At 48.8% G+C, this 27132-nt stretch overlaps 1 protein-coding gene across 3 annotated transcripts in view; it reads left to right on the top strand.

Annotated features, from left to right (window-relative positions):
* Positions 1-27132, top strand: part of LOC124718802 (protein roadkill) — a 319005-nt gene that overhangs the window by 273519 nt on the left and 18354 nt on the right. For all 3 annotated transcript variants that reach the window (XM_047244415.1, XM_047244416.1, XM_047244414.1), the window contains one exon: positions 26979-27100. In XM_047244415.1, the coding sequence (XP_047100371.1) occupies positions 26979-27100 (122 nt within the window). The remainder of the gene's footprint in view (positions 1-26978; positions 27101-27132) is intronic.

Below are 27132 nucleotides of genomic sequence, written 5' to 3'. Positions count from 1 at the left end.
CTTGTCCCTTCGGCCTTCCCTTCCGTGGCTACCCCCTGGGAGGAGGGTCAGGCCCGTCGTCTAGGGGCAAAACCTTTCCCCCGTTATCTAGTTTGCACCAGGACTGATGGAGATACTTTCACCAGTGTCAAACCTTTATTCTTTGTGGAACACATTGAAGACAAGTTTGGCGAAATGGACTCCCTGAGCAAGATGCGGTCGGGTTCGTTGCTAATAAAAACTGCTTCGGCTGCCCAATCTGCGGCCCTTCGTGCCTGTACCCATCTTGGCACAATACCCGTGTCCATTACCCCTCACCAGTCTCTAAATATGGTACAAGGTGTGATTTTTCACAGAGACCTCATCCTTCAAACTGATGAGGAACTTCGGGACAATCTCGGACGGCGGGGTGTTCACTTTGTTCGGCGTGTTCAGAAGGGTCCTAAAGATAATCGTATTGATACTGGTGCCTTTATCCTGGCCTTTGAAGGGGATACCCTTCCTGAGAAAGTTAAGATTATGGTCTATCGCTGTGATGTGAAGCCGTACATCCCTCCTCCTATGAGGTGTTTTAAGTGCTTGCGTTTTGGCCACATGTCTTCTCGCTGTTCCCAGGACCCTCTCTGTGGTGACTGTGGACGTCCACTCCATGAGGGGAGTCCCTGTGTTCCCCCTCCTGTATGTGTCAATTGTCATGGTAGTCATTCTCCACGTTCAGCAGATTGCCCAGTCTATAAGAAAGAAAAAAAGATACAGGAGTATAAGTCCCTTGATCGTTTAAGCTACACAGAGGCCCGTAAGAAATATGCACGATTGCACCCTGTGTCCATGACATCTAGTTACGCCTTGGTTACCTCTTCATCCCTTCCTCCCCCTTCCTTACCCCCATCCCGGACCCCTCTCCTTCCCCCCTCCCCTGCGGCTCCCACACCTTCTCCTCTGGGCGCTGCTCCCCCTCCCCAGCCGGAGAAGTGTCCCACTCCTTCGGCGTCTGCCGGTCAAGGGCGCGTCTCCCGGGATGCCCCTTCCCGGCACCTTCCAGGTCAAAGGTCTGCTGCAGCGCGGCGACCGCGAGAGCCGCGGTCTATCGGCCCCCAGGTCGCCCGGTCTCTTTCTGTTCCTGATCTTGCTGCAGCTGGCTCCATTATGCCACACAGCCCTCTTCGATCTCAGCCTGAAAAGAAGAAGAAACATAAGTCCCGGGACAAAGAGCCTCTGGTGTCACCGGAGGTCCCTTCCCCGACTTCACAACCGGATTCTGACCTGTCGTTTATGGATGTCGCCCCCTCCTTGTCGGTGACGGGTGGGGACCCGGCGGTATGACTGGATTTAGCGTGTTCAGCCCTCATTTAAACGATCGTTCTGTGGTTCTCCAATGGAATTGTAATGGATACTATCGTCACCTTCCGGAATTGAAATCACTTCTTTCGTCCTACTCAGCAGCTTGTGTGGTTCTCCAGGAATCTCATTTTACTGATGCTCACTCACCGACCCTCCGTGGGTTCCGTGTATTCTGTCGAAATTGGGTCGGACCCTTGCGGGCTTCTGGTGGCGTTTGTACGTTGGTCCGTACAGACATTGCTAGCACGTGGATTCCTCTCAAAACTACATTGGAAGCGGTTGCTGTTAGGGTCCACTTAGACTCTGCAGTCACAGTATGCAATCTTTATCTCCCTCCTGACAGGACTCTTACACCTGCTGCCTTAACCACCCTTCTTCAGCAACTTCCTGCTCCCTTCCTCCTCCTTGGGGATTTTAATGCTCATCATCCTTTGTGGGGCAGTGCCTTTCCATCTAGACGAGGTCTTCTTATAGACCAATTTATTGCAGACCACGACCTGTGCCTTCTTAATGATGGCTCCCCTACTCATTTCAGTGCTGGTCATGGTACCTTTTCTGCCATTGATCTTTCTCTTGCTTCTCCCTCTCTCCTCCCTTCATTACACTGGTCGCCACACGACGACCTTTGTGATAGTGACCATTTCCCGTTGATTATCACGCTCCCTTCCCGCTCCCCGATGGAGAGGTTACCTCGTTGGTCTTTCCACCGCGCCGATTGGCCTCTATATACTGCACAGGTCGAGTTTTCTCCCTCTTTGTCGGGTTGTATTGATGACGTCCTACGTGACGTGTCTGACGCGATTGTTCGCGCTGCTAACCTTGCTGTCCCGCGCTCATCTGGACAATTTCGTCGTCGGCAAGTCCCGTGGTGGAGTACGGCCATTGCCATTGCCATCCGTGATCGCCGTCGAGCTTTGCAACACTTTAAGAGGCACCCATCTGTAGCCAGCCTTTCTACCTTTAAGCGTCTTCGCGCTAAAGCCCGTTATTTAATCAAACAGAGCAAGCGGATATGTTGGGAACGATTCGTTTCTTCCCTTGGTTCCACTGTCCCTCTGTCACGGGTATGGGCTACACTTCGCTCTCTCCAAGGTTGCCATCGGCAGTCCACCCTCCCAGGCCTTCACCTCCCAGATGGCATTTGTACGGACCCATTAGTTCTTGCAGAACATCTTGCGACCCATTTTGCAGTGGCATCAGCGTCGGCCTCCTATCCAGCTGCTTTCCTTCATCAAAAACAGCAGGCTGAAGCTGTCACCTTATGTTTCACCACTTGTGAGTCAAAATCTTACAACGAACCTTTCACTGAATGGGAATTTCTTTCTGCTCTATCTGCTTCTCATGATACGGCTCCTGGCCCAGATTCCATTCATAACCAGCTGCTTCAACATCTCAGTGCTCCACAACGGCACCATCTTCTTCGGGTGTTTAACCGTATCTGGCTCCAGGGTGACTTCCCTTCTCAGTGGAGGGATAGCATTGTGGTTCCTGTCCTTAAGCCTGGTCAGAACCCCCTATCTGTTGACAGCTATCGGCCAATTAGTTTGACCAATGTTGGTTGTAAGTTACTTGAACGGCTGGTAGCCCGTCGGCTCACTTGGGTCCTCGAATCTCGGGATCTATTGTCCCCTTACCAGTGTGGCTTTCGAGAGGGACGATCTCCAATCGATCATTTGCTTCGCTTGGAATCCGCAGTTCGGCAGGCTTTTTCCCAGCGCCGCCATTTGGTTGCAGTGTTTTTTGACCTTCGCAAGGCCTATGACACGGCCTGGCGCCATCACATCTTACTAACCCTTCATCAGTGGGGTCTTCGGGGCCCACTCCCGATTTTTATCCGCCAGTTCCTGATCCATCGGTCATTCAGAGTTCGAGTTGGTACTGCTTTTAGTTCTCCACGGACCCAGGAGACGGGCATCCCACAGGGTTCTGTCTTGAGTGTCCTTCTTTTCCTCATTGCTATCGATGGACTTGTGGCCTCTGTCGGTCCCTTGGTCGCCCCTGCCCTGTATGTGGATGATTTCTGCATTTGGGTTAGTTCCTCCTCGATGCCATCTGCAGAACGGCAGCTCCAGGTGGCTATACGGCGTGCCTCTGCATGGACCCTTTCCCACGGGTTTCAATTCTCTCCTTTAAAATCGCGGGTGGTCCACTTCTGTCGCCGTACTACGGTCCACCCTGATCCAGAGCTCTATCTCGCTGCACAAAGATTGCCTGTGGTTCCACAGTTTCGTTTCCTAGGTCTTCTTTTCGACAACAAGCTCACTTGGCTGCCCCATATCAGACTCCTGAAGGTAGGATGTTTCCGTAAACTCAATGTCCTTCGCTTCCTTGCCCACTCCTCCTGGGGTGCGGACCGTTCCCTCCTCCTCCATCTTTATCGTGCTCTAGTTCTGTCACGTTTGGACTATGGTTGTCAAGTTTATGGTTCAGCTGCTCCTTCCACGCTGCACGTGCTGGATCCAGTCCACCATCGTGGTATCCGTTTGGCCACCGGTGCCTTCCCTACTAGCCCTGTTGATAGTCTCCTGGTTGAAGCTGGGATCCCCCCCCCCTTTCTGTTCGGCGGTCCCAGCTTCTGGTGTCTTATGCCCTTACTATCCGTTCTTCTCCCGCTCATCCTTCCTATTCTATCCTATTCCCAGACCATGGACGTCGCCCGCCTGACTCCCGCCCTCGGGCGGGTTTACCGGTTGGGCTGCGCCTTGCGTCTCTTACCCGTGATTTTCGGCTTCCTTCTTTGTCCTGTCTTCCTCGCTCCCTCCCCTCCACCCCTCCTTGGTTAGTTCCTCGGCCTCGACTTCGGATGGATCTCCGCCGCGGACCGAAAGATTCCATCCCCCCGGTGGTGTTCCGTACCTTTTTCCGCCAAATTTTATGGGAGTTTCGGGATGCTGTTATTTTTTACACTGATGGCTCTGAATCTGCTGATCATGTTGGGTATGCCTTCACGTCCTCTGTTGGAACGGAAAATCATCTGCTGCCACCTACATGTGGGGTGTTTACTGCGGAATTGATGGCAATTTCCCGGGCCCTTACCTTTATTAAACAATCCCAACACAACCGCGTTTTGTTATGTACGGACTCGATGAGTGGCCTTCTTGCTATTGACCGGTGTTTTTCGCGCCATCCCTTGGTCTCTGCCATCCATGACCATCTCGCTGATCTTCACCGTGCTGCTTGTTCCATTGACTTCTTATGGGTCCCGGGCCATGTGGGTATCCCGGGTAATGAGCTCGCTGATCGTTTGGCTGGGGGAGCAGTTACTTACCCCCCGTTTTCCGTAACTCCTCCTACAGCGGATTTACGGCTTCACATCAAATCCCACTTTGCACAGTCATGGGCCAATTCTTGGGAGGCTACTCCACTGTCTAATAAACTTCGTGCCATTAAGGTGAATACAGGCCCATGGCGTTCTTCCTTTAGCCTCTCCCGCAAGGACTCGACCACACTGTGTCGTCTCCGCATTGGCCATACCAGGCTGACCCATGGTTTCCTTTTGCGTGATGAGCCACCCCCGCTATGTGGTTGTGGAGCCTTCCAGTCAGTGGCCCACATTTTGGTTGAATGCCCCCTTCTTTTGGCTCTGCGTGCTAAGTACAGACTCCTCCACACTTTACCTTTGATGTTGGCTGACGATTCCCGGATGGTCTCTCTGGTTCTAGGTTTCCTCCGGGAGAGTGGTTTTTATTCTCAGTTTTAAAGTTTTTAATCTCCCTCTGGTGTTGGGGCAGGGCGGTGAGTGTTTGGGTGTCTCCCACTGTAGGCAGTGTTCAGAGATTCCCGATTCACCTCCCTGACCGGAATCCTCTTTTCTTTCCCTTTTACTCTGTTTTCACCCCTTCTTTTTAAGGCTTGGTTAGTTTTTCTATTCCCATACGTACTTTCTGCATTATAGCAGTTGTACCTTTTAAGTCACAGGTGGTCTTGCCTATGCTGTTTCAGCATAGTGTTGGGTTCGTTCTCTTGCCAACTTCCCTCATTTGTTTTTACTAATGACAACGTGACTGCCCTTTTACGTTTCCCCTTTATCCGTTTTATTTTTCTGACTATACTGAGATGTCCCGTTAGCAGAATGGAGTCTATTTGAAACAAGGGACTGATGACCTTGCTGTTTGGTCCCTTTAACCTCAAACAACCAACCAACCAACCAAGAATGAGAACTCACTCGGCGAAACGAGCAAACCCGCAGTTTCAAAGCGCGTACGTCGAAAACGGAGAATAGTGCACGTTTAGGAACGCCCGCTCCGGATGCTTCAGATAAAAGGCGAAGAGATATTCGTACTAAATTTCCTGCTGACGAAAGGCTTTTGGATTGTTGTAAATGAACGTGGAATTGGAAGTATCTTAAGAAACATAGCAAGAGGCTATCTGAACCGTCCTTAGGGCGGAATAGCAGACGGGCCTATGATCTAGAGGGGTGGAAAGCAGAATCTGGAACTAATCACTCAGAGCCACCGAAAATCTTTCAAGAAGTTAAATTTTGAACTTTCTCGAATTTTTAGAATGGTGGTACTGTTCGAAAAGTTAATCATCGAACGCTGGAAAGAACTGAGATCACAATTTTGCTTTTTCGAAAAATATTAAGTGATAAAGCATTCGCTAATGGTCTTGCGCCGTAGGGCCATCCGAATTATCGCAACCTAAATCGTCTGTTAGATAAGCAGTAAGACGTGCAGTTGGACCTGTCCGTTTATCTTGGCAGCGCTATGACGGGCCCGCGGCGTGCGGGTTCACGCAGTTGCCCACCAACTGCATTTCCATTCGACGAATGGAGTGCTCAAAATGGCCGTCATCTCGCGAGTTTGCGGCCGATTCCTGCTGTTACACAGGTACTTCAGTGCAAGGTGGTCGCATCGTAAGGAAATTGTTACGAAGTACACGGTCCAGTCATATTGTGTGAGGTCAACATGCAGTGACCACCCACAGGCGGCAGGTGGTAGCCCAGCAGCAGGCGGTATATAAGTAGTGCGGGGACGCGGAAAACAGTGCAGTCGTTTTCGTAATGCGGAAACTGTACGATCATCGGGTTTCGCGCCAAAGGTGGAGCATTTCTGAGACGGCAGATCTGTAAAATGTTGGCGTGTCACCGCGCTTAAAGTGTACCGTGCGTGGCTAAACGGCGCTTTCCGAAACCGATGCACCCGAAACTGCACGTCCAGTGAGTGGCTACAGGTGGTCTCTTCAGTCGAGTCGCGTTTTATGTTCCGAAACGCCTGGAAGCAAGCGCCGTCCAAGAATCGTAGGATCGATCCCGGTCGCAGGAAGGAGCGTTGAGGCGTGGGAATGTTTTCGTGGCCGTCCTTGCGTGATGTCATTCCGGAAGGCCCAGTGGATGAACACGAGTATGCATCTGCCCTCTCGGAGCGTGCCGACCCCTACACACAGTTTTTCCTCGCCACATTGTCATCTACCGGCAGGACTCTGCAACGTGTCACACAGCTCGCAGCATACGTGCGTCGCTACTAGAGTAAGACGATGACTTTATTATACTCCGCTGGCCACAAAACCCAGTGGACAATTGGCGGGAGCACGTCGATTGGGCTGTCCGCGGCGCGGATCTTGGACCGAGCTGGCCACGGCAGTGCGGCCGGCGTGGCTACGCGTCCCTGTCGTTACCTTCCAGAACCTCACATAGTCGTCTCGAGCGGTACTCCCTGCAAAGGTGGTTATTCGGGCCTGTGGACGGTGGTCACAATGCGTGTGCCTCTCGCGATGGATGGGAACTCCAGGCTAGCGAGGTTGCCGATATCGTCTGGGCAATGGCGAGGAAGTATAATACAGTCGCGAAGGTTTCAGTCGCTCGTTATTGTAGAAATTCTGACCAAGTTCATTTGGAAGGGGGGAGAGCTTAGCCACGTTTTTGTTTACCCACTACGCAGTGTGAGAAGAGTGCTCAACAATCTGCAGTGGGAGACGTTACAAAAGAAGGCGGTGCGCATCGCCTAATTCCGCGAGCCCGCCTTGCATTCAGTCAGAACAGTGTTTAATGCGCTGTTATCACAGTGGTAAGAAACGGGATCCAGATTCCCGCCCGGTCGTCCGAGACGAAGGTTTTCTGTCGTTTCTTCAAACGGGGGATTCCCTTCCCCTTCCATCTTGCTTTCTGCCTTCGACGGGTCAACCATAATACTTGCTACCGGTTACCTCTCCTGTAATTACGTGGCCCAGAGTTGAGGGAGGTCCACACCTATCACTGGCCTGTTCCACCTGTAGCAACGATTTGGCAATGTGAAAAGTACAGAGTTGCATCGCGGTTCGAAGTCCCTGCTGGATTTAACCCCCCACCCCCCTCCCTATAACTGGCTGTCGGTTCAGAGGTCAGCCGAAGGCAGCGGCGTCGCACCTCCAGCAGGGCCGCGCACACTGGTGGAGGGTGCGTGTTAAGAAACGTTGTGGAAGTCCTGGAACATTACTGTTAATTCCTCTGAATTTTGGTGTGCGGCTTAGTATTTACGTCGGCTTCTCAATGATGTCCGACAATGCCGGCGTGGCTGCGGCGGCTGTCATCTGGTCGTGTAGACCTTTTCTCCGAAAAGGTCCATTTAAAAATGCAAGTCCTCGTAGCGTCTGGAGGCGGAGTAGGACGTAGCTAGGTACGAGATTGAAAGCTCGACACTATAACTTTAACACCATTCTGGGAGACAGCAGTTACGTATGTCTTTATCGCACTAGCTCAAAAGCTCGGCAGGCACAGAGATCGGTGAAAGAAAACAAATTTACAGATTTACCCGCGAACTTTGTTACGTTACTGAGATAATCGTACCTCCCTCCGATATCCTAGCCGCACGCGAACGGCTCGAATATTTATTCATACGTGTAGGCCATTTAATGAACGTACACAGAAAGCGGCTGGAAGTACGTTACGCAGCTTAGCGCACGGGAATGGAGTAACGGTTGCGTTGCACCGCGTGCCTCCGCCTCCTCGATACCAGAACTGCATCTGCGCTGCTACTCGGGAGGGGGCGTCTGGCACCGCTGCCTCCACTTCACCCTCGTGCATTCGGGACTGGTACGTGGGAGGAAAGCTTGTCGTTAGTCTCCGTATTATTTCTAATTTCTGGAACTGTCTCGCGGTATGTGGAAGTAAGTAATAGATTGTCCTGTTCTTCCCGGAAACCATTGTCATACAGTAGGACCCTGGACAGGAGCGCGGATGGGGTGGGAGGAGTGGTGAGGGCCCGGCTGGCCGGAGTCAGCGGCCGCGCCGCCAAGGCCGGCCGAGCGTCGACCGCGGGGTCGGGGTGACTGCCCGCCCGCAGCGCGGCCCGGCGCACCTGCGAGGAGGAGTCGGCGAACGCTCTGACAACGAGCCAGGGAAGGAAGCAGAAAATCTAGACCACCTAGAACACAGGGAACAGGGCAGCGAACGTGCTGGACACGGGATCACCTCGCTGCTGCCAGAGTTTCTGTATCTAGCCAGAAAGGGCATGCGGATATTTTGGACAAGCTGTTGGCGGACGCGAGCGTGATTCGCTGCAAATGATACGTCGCAGCCAGCTAGCCAGTCGCGGTTCATCTGAGGTAGACTCCTTCAAACCTTTAAAAACCGAATCGATTTCTGTACCTCATATTGCTGTTAACATTTCTTGGACTGTCCTAAATGCGTTATGTATAACTCAGCGCTCGAGTTTTCCCCGCTTATAGTCTTATTTCGTGTCGAGCTTAGTCCCATTCGATTTCAGATGAAACAAGTTTAGGGAACCGTTTTGTGAGGAAAAACAGTGGAATCTGTGAAAAGAGAATAATAAGTGGTAATAAAATTCCAGCGAGACTACTGAAAACATCCTTAAAAATTTTAAAAGCTATGATGGACACGTTATGGCACTCCGCAAGGACCGCGTAAGACACTGGTTCCTCTCGCCTGCTTTCGTCAGGTCCATTGCCTGCAACGCCTCTTTATGCTCCTGACTGGAAAATGTGTCAAAGTACTAGTCGAGGGAAAACTGCGTCCTCATTCTGTGAAAGGCTGTCCTGCAATAACAGAGCGACACTTGCTCTTATTGCCCACCATTACTTGAATTCCACGTCATTAATGTACCCAATACTGTACGGACAGCATAGGAATAAGCACTCCTGGCGTAGAGAAACTGAAAAATTGGAAGGCAAATAAATCACCAGGTCAGGATGTGGAATCCCATTTCGATTTTACAAGTAGTACTCTAGGGCATTGGCCCCTTACCTGCATTTATTGTGAATCTCTCGCCCAGTAAGTCTGTAGTTCCGTCACCCACAACCGGGCCACGTGCTACAGTGTTCAGTGCTGTTCAACGATTCTTGAGAGAAATTTTCCTGTATCAAGCTCTGTTTTTTTATCAGAAGTTTTTAATCGGCAGTTAACCAATTTCGCCCACTAGGGCATTATGCAACACCGGTAGACAAAGTTAGAGGCTTCCGTCGGTTAGGATGTCGTGTTCCACAGAATCGTGGGGAACGTACCGACATGTAACACTGTCTCGTAATCTCATGTGATGGAATATCGCACATCCACAAACGGCAAGCTCTATACACACAAGAAAAAAGTTCCAAAGCTGACTAGACGTTTATAGTAGGCTGCCGACTCCTTAAAATTTGGAATATAGAACCTCACAGCTACGGTTCATTTAGGATATGGACGAGATATGGGACGCCGTCACTTATTGACCTATTGCACACCGATCCGAGGATGGTGACATGTTGAGAATTAATGGAAGTGTGTTTTTGTGCGGCGGTAATTGATAACGCTATCGATGCTTAAATGTAAAAAAGCCTAATCCGGTAAAAGTGCTCGCTTCGAGGAAATTAGTGCTGCTTGGATTCTAGCATTAAGGACGTAGTCGATGCGCTGGCGAAAGTTAGATCGTTAACTTTCACGGGTCGTAAGACACACTAATTTCTTCATTGACACCGCGACTTAATGAATGTCTCGTTCATACCTCTATTACAAACATGCCGCTGCACTTTGTACCTTACGTTATTTCTGAAGACGGCACTTAACGCACCCAAATTTAAATTGGCACGTACTCCCTTTCATATGGACGCTTTTGACGGGGGCAGTCGTTTCCTTGTTACTACTACTGTTTTGTAGTCCATTGCTAAAAGATCACAATAAAGCATTGCGATTTGTAACTGACAGTTCTTACTTCCTGTGGAATTTACATAACTGCCGTTCTGCTTAGTTCTGTTTGCTTCGACGATTTTCGTAAGTTACCTGTTGTTAAACTCGGTGCTTCCGATATACTAAAAAATGAGTGGTCTATAATTGACGACCAATTTAGGACTCTCACTACACGTTTGTAACGAGGAAAAGCGGGCCTACATAATTGTCACGACCAGTCGCGGAAATTTTCCTTTCTATTTCGAAAATATTGAGAACTTGCAGCTAAGACTTGTACGAGAGAAGGATAAATAAATGGCTATGTTTACCGACAGAGGATTGCGGAGCAAGTGGAGAATGCCGAGTTCGGAGCGATGCTGTGGTCGCGCGGGCAGCGGCGCGCCAGTGCGTCAGTGGCGAGCCCTAAGTGGGGCATTACTTCCATTAGGCGCATCCTGGCTGCTGCTCTGGCCTCGTTGACAGCACACCACACCAGGCCAGCACATTCCAGCTACTCACTTCACTACTAGTCTCATAAAATGTGATATAGTCGCGCTACTTCAGTTAGTGTGTGTGTCGTAAATACCCCGTGTTGAGGGAATACTTCAGGTAGATCTACTGTTCCGCTTCACGAATAACACAGTGCGAGAGGTAACGACTGCAGCTAAAAACAGTGAAAGCTCTTAATACCTCTGATTTTTTTCCCGTCATTCCGCGTGACACATGTTGGTGACTCACGCCGCCTCTCTCGTAGCTTTTACCACGGGAGTTTTTTCAAACGTAGCACCCACGTGATTCTTGCACGTTTAGTAGATGAACCTGTCACGAAATACGCCGCTTTTCTTTGGGTGTCCTCTGAGTCCAGACGGGAATCGCTGGAGCGACAGTTTCGTAAGAGGCATTTTTTGTAAATGAATTTCCGTAGAATTCTTCCAACGAAAGCCAGCCCGGCATATCCTTTCTCTAGAGTGTTTGTGGTGTCGGGTCCACTTTACGCCGCTCTGGATGGATACGTCTTGGTATTTCACTGTTGTCGTTTCCGATGGTTTATCACGAACAATGTGATCGATCAGTAGTGGATATCTTGGCCTATTTACGCATAGAAAGTCCCGTTTACGTTAAGTGAGCTGTCATTGTTGGCACCAGTCGTCCATCCTGTGCACGTCTTCCCTCTGCACACCACCAGCAGCAGCTTCATCTCACGCCATCATACGTTCCCTAGGAGTAGTGCCGAACTTGCCTTTACGTCTGAATAGTTCTTCCTCTTTGTGTTATCAGCTAGGAATGCCGACTCCAGGCACAAAGCTAGTAGAATATTCAGTAAGCTCGCGTTTACCTCACTGAGATTGCAGAACTGTATCGAATGGCTTATGCGGGATTTTAGGAATGCGGCGTGACGTGGTCGGTCCTCTGTATTTCTAATACTTGTCTGAGCATTACTTGTGCTGTAAGGAACAGAGCAGATAGCCTGCCAGAGATAATGAAGCTGGTACTGTAGAGGACGGGGAGAGAATGGAACCGGCTGCGGCCAGAGATAGCGCGTGTTTGCGCCCGCCGGCGTTTATCTGCGGGGCAGGAAGGCGGATTCCCCGAAAATATCAGCCGGACGCTCCGCTTAGCAGCAGCGACATTATTCAGCAGACCAGTAGCACGAGAACTAGGAGTCAGCTGGCTTCTAAATAGGCAAAAGTTTTTACGTCTGGCAGGCAGAAGTGAGTGCAGTAGATTAGGGCGGGCGCCGTTGCGACGTGCAGAGCCAAACTGGCCGCTCCGCACCACCACTTACATAAATGGACCTCTGGACGTGGCGCGCACGTGTGGCTCCCAACTCATTTTACACACCGCTTACTTCCTGACCAAACAGGTTTTACGCATCTTAAAGCGCCGTTGATGTGATGTGTGCCAAGCTGTATCGTGGCCATACAGTTGCGTATCGAATAAAAGTCCAGAATTTCGACAATACGAAGAGCCAGTAAATACTGGCCATTCAGAATTAATCCGAAACCTTCGGTATGTTATTGCTGGTGCACAGAGAAATAAATTTATACAGACACTTGGGGAAATATCGTTAGACGTCGTACGAGAATTCTAAAATGCTGACAGTACATTGCTGCACTCGCCTAGTACTTTGCGCCATCTTCGGCAGTGGGCACTCGAGCAATCGAGATTGGACGGGTTTGAAAACTGTGACAGTTTTCTTTAAAGTAAATGTAAAATATGTGGAGACACAAATTACCTGCTGCAGCTGACGAAGAAAGCCTGGGGACGTAGGCAGTACTATTGGAGCTACTGTTAAAAGCGACCGTAACAGAGTCGCAATTAGTGTAAGGTGTGCGCGCCTACATGGTGTTGACACGCAGTTCCGTGAACTGCAGGACGATTCGAACCTCTCCGTGCTGTCAGCCATTATCTGCATGTTTTAAGCAGACTGTGTAAATGGTCTTTCGGTGGAAGCGGCTCACATTTCGCTAACAGCGTTTTTCTCTAGAGGAAAGAGTCGTTGCACCGCGATAAAATTCGGAGCAACTTACACGATATCTATACTCGAGTGTCTCGCCAATACCGTTGTGATATCTCGGTCACGAGTTTCCAAACAAAATGACGTGAAATTAAGATGCAAAATGTGGTGTCGTGGAAACTAGTAGATGCCTTCGATTTACTGGGAGAATTCTGGGAAAATGTTGTGCAGTTGCAACTGAGGTCGCTGTGATAGGCTGTTACGAGACATCCTTCGGCATTGCAGTGTTCGGTAGCTACAGCAGGTGCTCAGTCATCTAGTGTGCCAGTTATCACAAGTCGATCATCCTTTCCCGAAATGCGATGGGACACTTTCCACGGCAGTCTTTACCGCTTCTGTCGTTCATCCCGTGTAAAGCAGTGGCAAGTGTGTACGCAGAGTACCGTTAATATTCGTGTAAGCCGCGCGACGATATCACACTTTACACTTACATGCTTGTGTGTGTGTGTGTGTGTGTGTAGGGAAATGGTGGCCGTCTCGTGTAGTCCAGTGTTATACTGCCACATCACCTATAATGCGGACCAAATAGTGGAGGTAAATAGGCGCGACCGCCACAGACGGCGAAAGCTCGGCATTGCGCGATCTCATTCTGGGAACGCGAACGTGACTTGGCGCTGTGGTATCCGCGACACCTGTCGTGTGTCAGCATCGGTGGGTCGCCGTCCCACTGCTTCTTCCTACTTTTCCGACCTACGCGTATACAACTCTTGGTTTATGGCTCTGAACACTATACGACTTACCTTCTGAGGTCATCAGTCGCCTAGAACTTAGAACAAATTACACCTAACTAACCTAAGGACATCACACATATCCGTGCCCGAGGCAGGATTCGAACCTGCGACCGTAGCGGTCGCTCGGCTCCAGACTGTAGCGCCTAGAATCGCACGGCCACTGCGGCCGGCGTTCTGGTTTATGCTTCAGGCGCGTGAGCAGTGCAGAGCGTTGCTGTAAAATGTTGGATTTCTGGGTCACGTACGCGAGCGGAGGGCGCGTTTGTTGGGACGAAAATGAGACCGCGCACTCTTCCACGCGTGCCTAATGAAATGCTTCTGCTACCGCTACTACTGTCAGAGTAGAAGCAGGTGGGAATACGTGGGCGTATGCTCTTCACTCTGTAAGTGGACGAATGCTTCAGAAGCTATTGCCGACCACCACCCAGGAATACGGGGCGCCATTTGGTATAAAATATTCTGAAATTGCCTCGCAACTGTAAGGCATTAAAGAAGCTGCATAAATGTTTCCCTTCTTCTCACTAAGCAAAGGGGACGTCCTAGTATGTGCCTTTCTCTGCGTCTCGGGGAAATGCTGTTCTTTCTCACTGCGTAAGTGTTTACAATCTAAACAATATCGCAAAATACGTTCTGAAATTTCACGGAACACGTTGTTAGTAAAAAGCGGCTTGATGGAACCACCTGTGTGTGTGTGTGTGTGTGTGTGTGTGTGTGTGTGTGTGTGTGAATTCGCTGATTAATGCTACTTTTTGTGTTCCAGGAATGTTTCTTGGCGTCAAATACATTACTATTTTTAGTTGCAGTATCTATCACGTTTTACGATTTAGGTGCTCCTATATGTAACAGATGGTACTGCAACATCAACAAAACGTGTATTTGTAGAGACTTGTTGCCCTACACCACCAACTGCATTAAAAAAATATTTACTCGTCCGGTACGCCGGTTTAGACATACAGAGAAAAAAGTGCGCGTAGCCTTACATCTGTAACAAAGCATTTTGTATATATTGTAGTAGAACAGATGTATAAAACTTCCGTGTTGTGTACATCTGTATCAAACTACATGTACGCCTAGCATGAAATCTTTGATGTTAAAATTGACGTCGGTCTAGAAAACATAAAACCTCGTGTATATTTACCATCTGATTATAAAGTGTGTGCGATGACCATAGGACCCATTATCTTCCTTAGCTCTGGTGCACGGGGTATCGTGTGTACGTGTCACAGCTTTGAGTGCTAAACGGCCACACCTCTCGGTCGTCTTGGACATTACTGTCGTGGAACTTCCGGTCTGGGCAAAGAATGTTTGAGCAAGATGGACGCCGGTGTCGTATAACGAGGTGTACAGTATTTCTTGTAGAAAAAATACTTGACAGCTGCGGAGCGTACCAGATTTTCAGCTAAGTATTTGACTACGAGGGAGCTTCCTTCAATTTTATGTAGCATTAATCAGCGAGCTGAGGATACTCGTTGTCGGTGGTTCCGCTGAGTGTCTTGGACGAGTTGTACTACTAAAGGACGACACTGAGCCGACTAGTTAATTCGTTTATCACTCTGGCTGCCTCTGTAGCAGGAAAATGCGTCGGTGCTCTCGTAGGGAAAGCGTGCGCATCGCGTAGGCTCTAGCGAGTAACGGAAGTAAGGCCTGAGAGAGCCGTTCCTTCCAGCCACGCGGCAGGTGGGCGCACTCTACGTCTGCATGTCGGCAGAGTGTCGCAGTGACTGAAACAAATGCCTTTCCGGCCACCGCAATTTAGGTTTACGCGGTTCGCCCAATCCACATTAGGATCGGTTTCCTCGGGAAAGGCTGTGCCTCACATCTGTAGCTCGTCTGCATTCTCGTGTTTGCAACGAGAGACGGGCGCTGCTGTGCGGATTGTCACGAGCCTTGGCGGTCCTCCGTGGCTGCCGCCAAAGCGCTCGCCTGCCTTGTCCGATTAGCTTAAAATGCGGGCTTGAGCCAGTAAGCAGGCAGCCGCGGAGGGTCGTACCTAATCCGTGGGTTCTGCGAATGCAACGTGACGACCTACACACGTGGATACAACTATCCTTTGGAACAGGATAGAAGTGATTTGTGTAACACGCTGACGTATCGCGGTAAGTGGTTTGTTAGTAACTAGACATCCGAAGACAGACAGACAGACGCCGGTTGTCTACTGTCGTCGCCCACCTTCGTCCGAACTCGAGGCAGAATATGTTAAATCGCGCAGTACTACACTCACAGGCTTGGTCAATTGTCGACGATTAAATCTAATCATGATCACTAAGAAATTTCTACTCTATTTACACCGTATATCGGAAGCTAGAGCACACTTTCTACTTGCCTAATTCTGAGCATCTTTCCTGTGCACTCACATCCGCACGCTGCAAGCTGCTGTAGCTTGTGCCCCGGCGGTGGGTGGTCTGATTGCTTCTGCGCAGTGTACGCTGCAGTCTGAACAATGTTCCCGGTGACTGCTCTGAACTACCGGCCGTCGCGAAATGATGTACGGAGTTTTTCTTCGCCTGCCACGTAGGGTAACCGGACATTCAGTTAACCTCTCGCCAATCAAATCCGTGACCATTTTCGCGTCACTACTTCGTATGCGCCGCACGTTCCCTGATAGTCGAACCTTGTACGCTTGGTTTACACTCGAGTGTGGCCTGTGCAAGTGTCGCCATCGGATCTCTTACGAAGAAGAGAATCCTGGACATTCCTCATAGGTTGTCATTTGCTTGACTCCGTCAGCACCTTGTGACACGATTGCCTGCAGTTGTCAAACAGTGGCACCTTTTTTACACTTCGTGAAATACAAAGCTGCACGGTTCCACGCTTAAAGAGCTAGTGCCACTTTCCACCGTACGTAATTTATTTTGTCGCCATCTATGTGGATATTGGAGAAATTTTTGCCGGATAAAATTTCCTCGTAGGAATACTATGTGGTCACAAGTATCCGGAGACTTGGCTGAAAATGACTTAAAAGTTCGTGGCGCCCTCCATCGGAAATGCTGGAATTCAGTATGGTGTTCGTCTCGATGACAGCTTCCACTCTCGACAGCTTCCACTCTCTCAGGCATACGTTCGATCAGGTCCTGCAGGTGGGTTTTTTTTTTGCGAATGGCAGCCCATTCTTCACGGAGTGCTGCACTGAGATGATGTTTCGATGTCGGTCGGTGAGACCTGGCACGAAGACGGGGTTCCAGAACATCCGAAAGGTGTTCTATAGGATTCATGTCATGACCCTGTGCAGGCGAGTCAATCACATGGATGTTGTTGTCGTGTAACCAACCCGCCACAGGCAGTGCATTACGGACAGGTGCTCGGTTGTGTCGAAAGATGCAGGCGCCATCCCCGAATTGCTCTTGAACAGTGGGAAGCGAGAAGGTGCTTAAAACATCAATGTAGGCCTGTGCTGTGATACTGCCAAGCAAAACAAGGAGTGCAAACCCCCTCCACGAGAAACACGACCACATCACCCCACCACCGCCTCCGAATTTTACTGTTGGCACTACACACGCTGGCAGATAACGTTTACCGGGCGATCGCCGTACCCACACCCTGCCATCGGATCGCCACATTGTGTACCGTGATTCTTCACTCCACACAACGTTTTTCCACTGTTCAATCGTACAATGTTTACGCTCCTTGCACTAAGCGATGCGTCGTTTGGCCGCTCGTCCGCGAAATCCGAGTCTTCTCACCTCCCACCTAACTGTCATAGTACTTGCAGTGGATCCTGATGCAGTATGGAATTCCTGTGTGATGGTCTCGCTTTTGTGCTGTACGTGTCCCGTCACGTTTCCGCTTCACTATCACATCGGAAACAGTGGACCTAGAGATGTTCAGCAGTGTGGAAATCTCGCGTACAGACACAAGTGACACCCAGTCACCTGACCACGTTCGAAGTCCGTTAGTTCCGCGGAGTGCCCTGTCCTGCTCTCACGATGTCTAACGACTGCCGAGGAGCTGGTATGGAGTACGTGGCAGTAGGTGGCAGCACAGAGCACCTAATATAAAAGTGTGTTTTTTGGGTGTGTCCGGATACTTACGATGATAGTGTACCTGCAGTAAATACCACTTGCCGAGTCGTTAGTGCTTAACACGAAGAGCAACGTTCCAGGTGGGACACGTGGCTGCGTCAGAAAGTAGACGCGAAATGAGAAGGGGCGCCTCCTAGTGACGGCCTGCTTTATCTGCGGAGGCGCGGCCGGCTATTGGGGGCGCGACCTCTTTGGCGAATCGCGGCCGCCGCGCGGCCCACTAACGCGACCCGGGCTGGCGCGGCGCGGAGCGGCGCGGCGCGGGAGCGAACTGGAGAGGCGGCTCTGTCAGGGTGTGCAGTAGCGCCGCCTCTCATCAGTGTGGGTCGTCCCGTCACGTGGTACTTGGTCAAGAATTCTTTTGTCCTGGCGATTTATTCTTGGGGCCCCAGTATTGCTGTTTCACTTTGAAGGAGAACAAACATACGGACACACAAACTTTCTCATTTATGTGCGAGTAGTGCCACCGATTCTTCAATACTGCTAGTGTGTTTGGGATTCCCACCAGGCAGGATTAGAGGAAGACGTAGAAGTAATACAGAGTGCGTGCGGCTACATTTGTTATCGTTTGGTTCGATTAACACGACAGTAATAGGCAAATGTTCAGGGAGCTCGAATCGGAATACCTGACAGAAAGACGTTATTTTTGCGAGAAACTATTGAAAGTTTAAACAGGCATTTGCTGCTGACAGCAGAACGAGTCTAGTGCCACATCCGTGCGTATCTCGCATCAGGAGGTAGAGACGAGAAAAACTGGAACTTACACGGGAACATGTAGGTATTCACAATCGTTTAGTTTCCTTGCTCAATTTGCTGCCTGAAAGAAAGTCGTTACTCGGCTGTTGTTACAGCTCCCATAAGTCTTTGTCTGGTCTCTATCTGCTGACAGACTGAAGATAACTTCTGGCTGTTCGTGATACGTTACTGCCTTGTGAAATACCCAAAATATGGAAAGACATAAGACCGTAATCACTTAATCTTGGTGTCTGTTGCGCTTGTTTCTTAATTTGCTGTTAACTTCGGCCTCATCTGTCGTCCAGCATTTCACGTTGTCCTGTTGCTCTCCCCACTTTCCTGCACTCAATTAATCAGAGTCCTGGCGCAGATGTTTTCCTCACTATCATTTATACTGTTTCACTTTCCTCGCCTAATCTCAGTACTTGATTAGCCATCACCTGTCTCCATTTCACTTAGTATTTTCCTCGACAACGACGTTTCAGAGCTATCATAGTATTTCTCTCTCTCTCTCTCTCTCTCTCTCTGTCTCTCTCCGATGATTCGCTGTCATGCAGTGCTATACTCCAGATAAAACGGGTAACAAATCCCTTGTGCTTACGGGCACGACAAAATTGTTGCCACACGAATCCTGTAGACTGCAGCCTCTCCATCCAAAGTCAGTAGACTTGACTTCAGGTACTCGAGATGGAATTTTTTCGAATACTTTTTCGTGTCGTGTACATCAACTCAACACAGGGAATAAATACTTTTTAACTGAGACAAAGGTACTGTATTCACCCAATGGTGACGCCGTCTTGGAAATACGTGCTACCGGCTTAGTGATATTCAGGCTGCGGTTTACCAGTGAACGCCCCTCTGTGGTAAGCTCAACGACTGCTCGAAGGAAAGCACTCGCGTGTACGACAATCGAGAATCTGATCTAGGGACCACGTTGAAACAGGTACCCGACACCTGGAAACTGTGGTTTCTACGAGATTCGAACGTATTATGTTTGACAGGCAGGCAACGTTAAGTCCCGTGCGAATACTTCCTATACTCGATTTATTAGGTTTTTCGCATTGTCAGCGAGAAAAAACATTGTGACCTATAGGTATGACGCTACAGGGGATACTTAGGACACGAAGCTGTGTGGCAGTTGAAAGAAAAATCGCGGTGAAATAGACATTTCGTAGCGCACAGCTCTATCGGTACACTTGCCGATACTGTGTATCCATCGCATATTATCGCTTCCTTAAAACTGATAGGTGTGCCTGCTGTGTAGCGGTATGCGACGTTGCACTAGCAGATAATGTTCGGTTTGCTGCACCTCGCTAGTAATTTTGATTTGTGCTGACGAGCACTGCTGGGACTTCTACTTACTCCAAATCACGAATACCATTTAATAACTAAATTTAAAAGGACACGATCGAAAGGGAGAACTACTGTGCCGAGGTGCACCACAGCCGTTCTCCGCTCCGATAAATTACTTCGTGTCGCCTGCCAATCGAAGTAACACGTGCCGAAAATTTGACACCTAAAATAGCCCACAATTTTGTCTTTCTTACGGAATCTCCTTCGCGACGCAGGCCGTGTCCTGGATGTAACAAATAACCGAAAGAAACAGCACAGGCGTGCGAAACCTTGCGCTGTTTCATTAGGGGACTATAACGAGTGGCATTAGTCGCTGGCTCGTTACCAGACACTCTGTTGCAGAAGTCGTGATCCGTCCTCGTAGACAGTTGTTGCCATTGGGGTTACGTAACATCATTTTTCTCCTCGTGAGTGTAACCACACCGGTAATGGCGTCCCACAAACACCAAAACGAGTGTCTGTTGTCGGGATGGCAGATAAGGCAGGTGCCAATTCTGCGACGCCGCCACGGTCGTCGCCTTTCCGCCTCGTATCTCCGCCCGAGGCTACTCGGCACGTACGCGCCACAGGTTTCTCGCGGGCGCCGGGCATTCCGGGCTCCCTCGAGAGGCGGGCTGCGTCCAGTCGTACGAGGGGACTTGTGAACAGGAGAAACTCCACTGCGTGCTGTCAACGTAGTCACAAAGTTTCCGTGAACGACGGTCGGGACTTCGTGCCAGCCGTAGAGTTCCCCGACGACAGAAATGCCCTTCCCGGTCACGAGGTCACACGAGAACCGCCGTGTGAAGGTTCTCCATCTTTCCACGTGCGTTGTTCAATTTACTGGGAAGTGCACCCTCGGTCAGACTGTTGGATCATTCCATTTGTTCCGTATACTGGCAGAATGCGTGCGCGAGTTGCACCTCTGCCCGCGCGCTGCCAGGTGCAGCGCTTGTTCGCTCGCGCTCCGTCCTGCACCTGTTATGTAACGTGCAATATCTGAACCGTACCTTCTCAATTACGTACGTACACTTCCGAAAGATTTCCGCAGTTATCTGGGCGAGTGAAGTTTGCTGCCGGATTTCGTACAGTTCGGTTAAGTGCGGTTGAGCCCCGGGTGACGGTAAAACGCTGGTGGTGATTTCAGGATACTTTTAGGACCAAATGCATTAAAATTTCTTCCCTGTCGTGGGCGTATCCTGCCTCGTCAGTGGGCTTATATGTCTAAAAACGTGACCTCGTGACGTTTTTTTACTCTTCCTGAGATTTTAATGGCGTATTTCTAGGTTTTAAATGTGCTGATACGTAGTGTAACTGAAACTGTCTTATTTTTAACCGACATCTTCGAAAGTGCAGACGCGTTTCCTGTGAACCTGAAGTCCACGTACAATACAGTGCAGGTTGCTCAGTGGTATTTCCTGGTATTTAAAGGCGTGGTTGAGTGGCACACCGCGTACAAGTAATGTGACTGTGCTTTTTTCGGTTTCTTGTGCCAACAGTAAACAAGCTGCTATATCTCTCAACCAAACGTGCGACCACAAGAAACAGTAATGCAGACATTCCTCGGCTCTGTTAGGTGGTTTCCGTTCGTACAGCTGTGTGTCACTGGCAACGTACAACTCTGCCGGAAGAGCAGCTGAGCCATACAGAACGTGAGCGTTTCCGCTGCCGGCAACAAGTACAGGGCGCACACAACGTACCGTCGGCATTTCCCCAGTTGTGCAGATATTTTCGAGACAATAACTCCACAAAAGGCAAGAAATGAAATATTACACCGGAGACCACGAATTACGCCTTTTGGAGGTGGCATACGTAAAGAGCAACGATAGTGTCGGGGGTGTAAAGGGGACGCAAAAAGGCACAAAGAAAGCAGCTGACACACTGGACGAAGTTGTCCGTGAAGTGGTAATTAAATTTAACGTGTGGTTTGAGCTTGCTGGCGAAAATAGATTTCGTTCGTAACACACAACAGGCTTAAATGGCCGACCGTTTGCTGGAAGGCATCTGCAGCGAGTCCCGGCAACCCACTGGGGTGTTGGTCCCGCGTCCCGAACAGGGAGGGAGACCGCAGCCGAGGAACTGCGCACCACTCCTTCGTCCTTACCTCGCCCCCAACTTCAAAAAATATTTTCTTCTGGCCGTGATGCTTGTCAGGTCGCTGAAGTATTGCAGTTTGTGTTTTTTAATAATCCTGCAGCGACGAGTCGAAGCTTTGTTCACCGTTTACGATGACGGATCTCGTCAGTGAACGTTCTAAATGTAGTTCACCTAGTGTACTAATCGTAGTGCGGACAATAAGGCGAAGTTCCGTTCAAATTTCAGTTAAAAACTGCAAAATGAAACTCTTAATCACCATCTGTATTACAGTATATAAAAACGTAAAAATTAACCAGGTGTCGCCGTAGTAACCGTAAAATTATAAAGATGATATTCCGAAACTTCCTGGTAAACTTGATGTTGCTGCTCATTAATAAATTTTAAAATGTTACGTGTATCTTAAATTTCCCCTTCTCTCCTGTCTCTCGTCTCGCACTTCCCTCGCGTCGACGGAAAGTCGATCCCAAATCCGACATTACCAGGAGTCAATTGCTCGGAAGCATTCACGTAAACGTAGTAATTTTACAAATGCGGAGCAGAGGGCTAGTGATGTAAACTACTCTAACGTTGTCGCACGCCTAGACGCTTACTTTCTGGAGGCCGGGAAATTCAGCTGCCTTTCCTGAAACCATCGTCGCAATAGTCCTAATTTCTTTATCGCAGCTTCGATCGCGTTTCCCACCTCGACGTCCAGTGTGCCATCGTGTCGCACGCAGTCATCTCAGTTTCCGACAGACTCATTACGGTCGAAGGTGGCAGAAGACAAACAGCTGTCGCTCAGATGGAGCGTCACCGCCGGGAGGAGGTTCTGCTTGCTCCTCCGTGGTCGTCACTTCCAGGTGGTGTCAGGGTCCTCGCAGACACTGGTGCCACTTTGTCTCGTCCCTACATTGGCGGGAGGCAGACTTTAATGCGTTAAAAGTTGCTCCGCGTGTGGGGTGCAACCGTCGTACTCACCCGTCAGTTTGGCGTGCTGACAGGGCGCCGATGACCGTGATGTCGAGCGCTCCTCACTTACAATCGACATCAACATCGTCATCGTTTGACATCGAAATACCTCGTTGGTCACAAAAGCTAACGGTTCGGTATAGCTTAATTAAGCTGTCGTCTGTTCATATGCGCCCCCGAGTCGCGCGTGACTTCAGACCAGTGTATCGTCTTTTTGTAATCTTCCGTGTCTACTTGGATCATCGTGTGCCAGTTTTCGAGGACGAGTGTATCTTTTCCGGGCGTTACACTGATCCGGTTGCGCTTCCTGGAAAACCCCAAAAAAAGTGAGATGGCAACGGAACTGTAATGCTCCGAAACACGGGTGGTGAATTTTATTTCCGGGACACTGTGGTGTCGGTCGTTTCGCCACCGCCTGTTTGGTGTGAGGCGGCGGCGCTAACAGGAGGGGCCTCGCCGCCAAGGCCCGCGATAAGATTAGCGCCGCGGCCGCAGGTGCCGTGTGCGGGGCACGCCGCTGGCCGTCTCGTAGTTTCCTCCATTTGTCTCGGTATCTCTACTGGATTTATTTAAATGACTGGTGTACAAACAGTTAGCTAAATGATTCGCAGTGGAACATGTACGGGAATTCGATGAACTTTAAGTCTCTCTCTCTCTCTCTCTCTCTCTCTCTCTCTCTCTCTCTCTCTCTCTCTCTCTCTCTCGTAAAAAGAGAGCTGTCGGTACAGTTTCAAACTGCTACCTTTTCAACGGGCTTAAAGTAAAAGTGACAACTGTTGCAGCGATATCGGGAATTGCCGAGAAATTGGGTCGACTGTAATACTTGTAGAGTACTGAGAGGAGAAGTTGTTCAATTTTTAATCATTTATCGATTTCACTATAAATGAGAGAAACTCCGACTGTACATAACGTCAGAAATTGGGCTTTCGGATTTCCGTCGCGTGACTCGGTGTCGGTTCGGCACGGGTGAGGTAGGGGCGTGTGTGGTCCGTAATTTGTCTAAGTATTGCACCGGCAGGAAATCGTAAAATTCTTACCTCCGTCTGTAGTCGTTCCCTCGGCTCGACGTCAGTAGACCGTACCGGTCGTAGACATTGTCGTCACGTCGTACGTCTGTACGTCTGAGATATTTTTTTTTTTTTTTTGGCTGTGGGCTGTAGGCTGTGGTGACACTGATCTCTAGCACAGCCCGAAACTGAAATTTCAGTTGCGGCACACATTTTGCGCGTACTGGATTTTGACGAATGCACAGTGAAAGGTTGCGCCTACTCACGACCGACGTGTTACTCGCAGTTCCTAAACAAATTCTGAAGGTGCCTCACTCGAAAAGGCAGTGAAGCTTCTGCCGTCATTGCGACCTAGACTGTTTTCTAGAACTGAGGGTGTATCGACATTTCTGCACTGTGACCGGAAAAGTGGCAGGATTATTATTTCGGTGGGCAGTTGGTGTCCATTTTAGGATGTCGTGCAAGAGAAGAAAGTCGAGCTTTAATTTTGGGCTGGCAGTGTTGTAGATCTGGACGTGCACATTTTGCACCAGCTCTCTTTCTAGCACGGCGTTCTGTCCCGAGATGGGAACTGGGCTGCCGGACGGCACCTTTGTCGTTCTTAAGTGTGGTCTCTGAGCAGGCTTTGTCAGTTCACTTTCATAAAACATTCAGGTATGTTTATGTTCGTGTAAAAATAATGTAATATGTTATTCTGCGAGAACTTAATTGCTTACGAGCAACATTCTACGTTTTTAAAACTGATAAAAATAAATATGTATAAACATTTCTACATTCAGGAAATGCCAATTACTCAAAGGAAAAATGGTATACTAGCTTGTTTGATTAAAAAAATAATAAAGCTGTGCTGAAGAAAAGGTTCACGTGATAAAATATTGTTTTGCGGAATTTGTGTGTGTCGTACTAAAGCTTTTACATTAGTAACAGTTACTGTGCACAATACAAATTTCAGTTACTATCAGTACAAGAACTTAATATCAAATAATAGTAAAACTTACACATTTTTGTAATAGTAAAACTTAGTTTGTTATTCCACTGGGCGACTATAACAGTGTCACAAGATATTGTGAAACATCATTGAATAGTAGTTCTTTCTTCTAGAATAACCTCGTATTAGAATTCTTCAAGCGTGGTAAGGGTGCAGAATCGTGTCGCATCTTTGAGATAGGAGTGATTGAGAGATACTGAAATTATCAGGCTCACCAACTGACAGGTGTGAAAATTCCTGGACTGTCAGTTCGATAAGCCACGGCTGCAAAATACTAACAAGAATTCTTTGCAGACAAATGGAGAAACTGGTAGAAGCCAACCTCTGGGAAGATCACTTTGGATTCTATTGAAATGGTGGAACACACGAGGCACTGCTGACCCTAAGACTTACCTCAGAAGATAAAGGAAACACAAATTTACGTTTCTAACATTTGTAGACTTACATAAATCTTTCAAATTCTGAAGGTGGCAGGGGTAAAATAAAGGGAACAAAAGGCCATTTACTATTTGTACAGAAACCAGGTGGCAGTAGTGTCGAGGGGCACGAAAGGGAAGGTGCGAGACAGGGTTGTAGCCTATACCCGATATTATTCAGTCTGTATATTCGGCAAGCAGTAAAGGAAGCAAAAGAAAAATTGAGGAGGAATTAAAAATAAAAACTTGCCAACAACATTGTAATTGGGTCAGGGACAGCAAAGGACCTGAAAGAGCAGCTGAATGGAATGGAATCGACTGTCTTAAAAGGAGCATATAAGCTGGACATCGACAAAAGCAAAATGAGAATAATAGAATGTAGTTTGAGGTGATGCTGAGGGAATTACATCAGGAAATGAGACTTAAAGTAATAGGTGGTTTTCCTATTTGGGGAGCATAATAACTGGTGATTGTCGAAGTAGAGAAGATATATAGTGTTTCTGAAGAAGATAAATTTGTTGACACACAGATTTGTCAGAAAGTCTTTCTAAAAGTATTTGTATGGAGTGTAACTGTGTACAGAAGTGAAACAGGGACGATAAATAGTTTACACAAGAGAGAATAAAGCTTTCGAAATGTGGTGCTACAGAAGAATGCTGAAGATTAGATGGGTAGATCTTGTAACCAGTGAGAAGGTACTGAATAGAATTGGGGAGAAGAGGAATTTGTGGCACAACTCGACTAGAAGGGATCGGTCGGTAGAACACAATCTGAGGCATCGAGGATCACCAATTTAGTATTCGAGGGCAGCGTGGAGGGTAAAAATCGTAGAGGAAGACCGAGAGATGAATTCACTAAGCAGATACAGAAGGATGTAGGTTGCAGTAGGTACTGGGAGATGAAGCAGCTTGCACACGAGAGTAGCAGGGGCAGCTGCATCGAACCAGTCTGAAGACTGACGACGACCAGCTGATTACGTGAAACGAGGGTGGGGGTGATGCCAGTTGTTGTTGTTGTTGTTGTTGTTGTTGTTGTTGGCAGCTGGCCATTAGACGCAAAATATTGGGAAATGACTCGCCACCTTATTGGAATGTGGACCATTTAACATACTAAGGGAACTGATTGCACAGGAACCAGTGCCGCTACCCTCTCCCCCCACCCACGCCCACCCCCTCGCCGAGCACACCGGCCTGTCGCTCTGACTGCGTGGTGGTGGAATACCAATTCTAATTAAGAAATGAACTTTAAGAATTAGTTGCTGCTTCAGAAACAAAACAGATTCCAATCATCAAAAACACCTCAGTGTGGTGTCGTAGGCACTTGCACAGTCTTGCACGAAATAACTTCGGGTCTTTTCATTATCTGCACGGGATTAATGGTATGCTGCTTTACAGTCAGTGATTAAGTGTTTGTTTGTAACGACTTGAATGCATTGGGTACACAGGTCACCTGTCAGGAAGACTGGGGTAGTTATTCCATTTATAAGAGAGACGGCATACACGATGCTCGTGACCCGTACGATAGTGCTGTCGGAGTTTTCGGGAACCCCACGAAGCTTCATTAAAGGAAGATAACAAAGTAATTTGCGGATGTGCTGTTAGATTTGTTGCCAGTCAGTTTCTCACTGAGAGTGAGTCGTATAAATGCTCTGAACTCAGACGGGAATGGTTGAAGACAAAACGCTATAGGGCAACAATTTTTCCCCCACTCACTCTAAAGAGCCTTTCACAGATGTTTTTAGATTTAGGTAAATTTCTTTAAAAGGTGTTTAATTATTGTCTTTTTTCTTTGCAGGTCAAAGTTGTCAAATTTAGCTATATGTGGACAATAAACAATTTCAGTTTTTGTCGCGAAGAGATGGGCGAAGTTCTAAAATCGTCAACATTTTCGGCAGGCGCCAATGATAAATTGAAATGGTAAGTTATTGTGGCATTCGCAGCTATCGCTT

The sequence above is a fragment of the Schistocerca piceifrons genome, chromosome 10, assembly GCF_021461385.2.
Source record: "Schistocerca piceifrons isolate TAMUIC-IGC-003096 chromosome 10, iqSchPice1.1, whole genome shotgun sequence".
NCBI classification, from domain to species: Eukaryota; Metazoa; Arthropoda; class Insecta; order Orthoptera; family Acrididae; genus Schistocerca; species Schistocerca piceifrons.
Note: the sequence above shows the minus strand (reverse complement) of the source record. Positions and strands in the feature narration are given on the sequence as shown.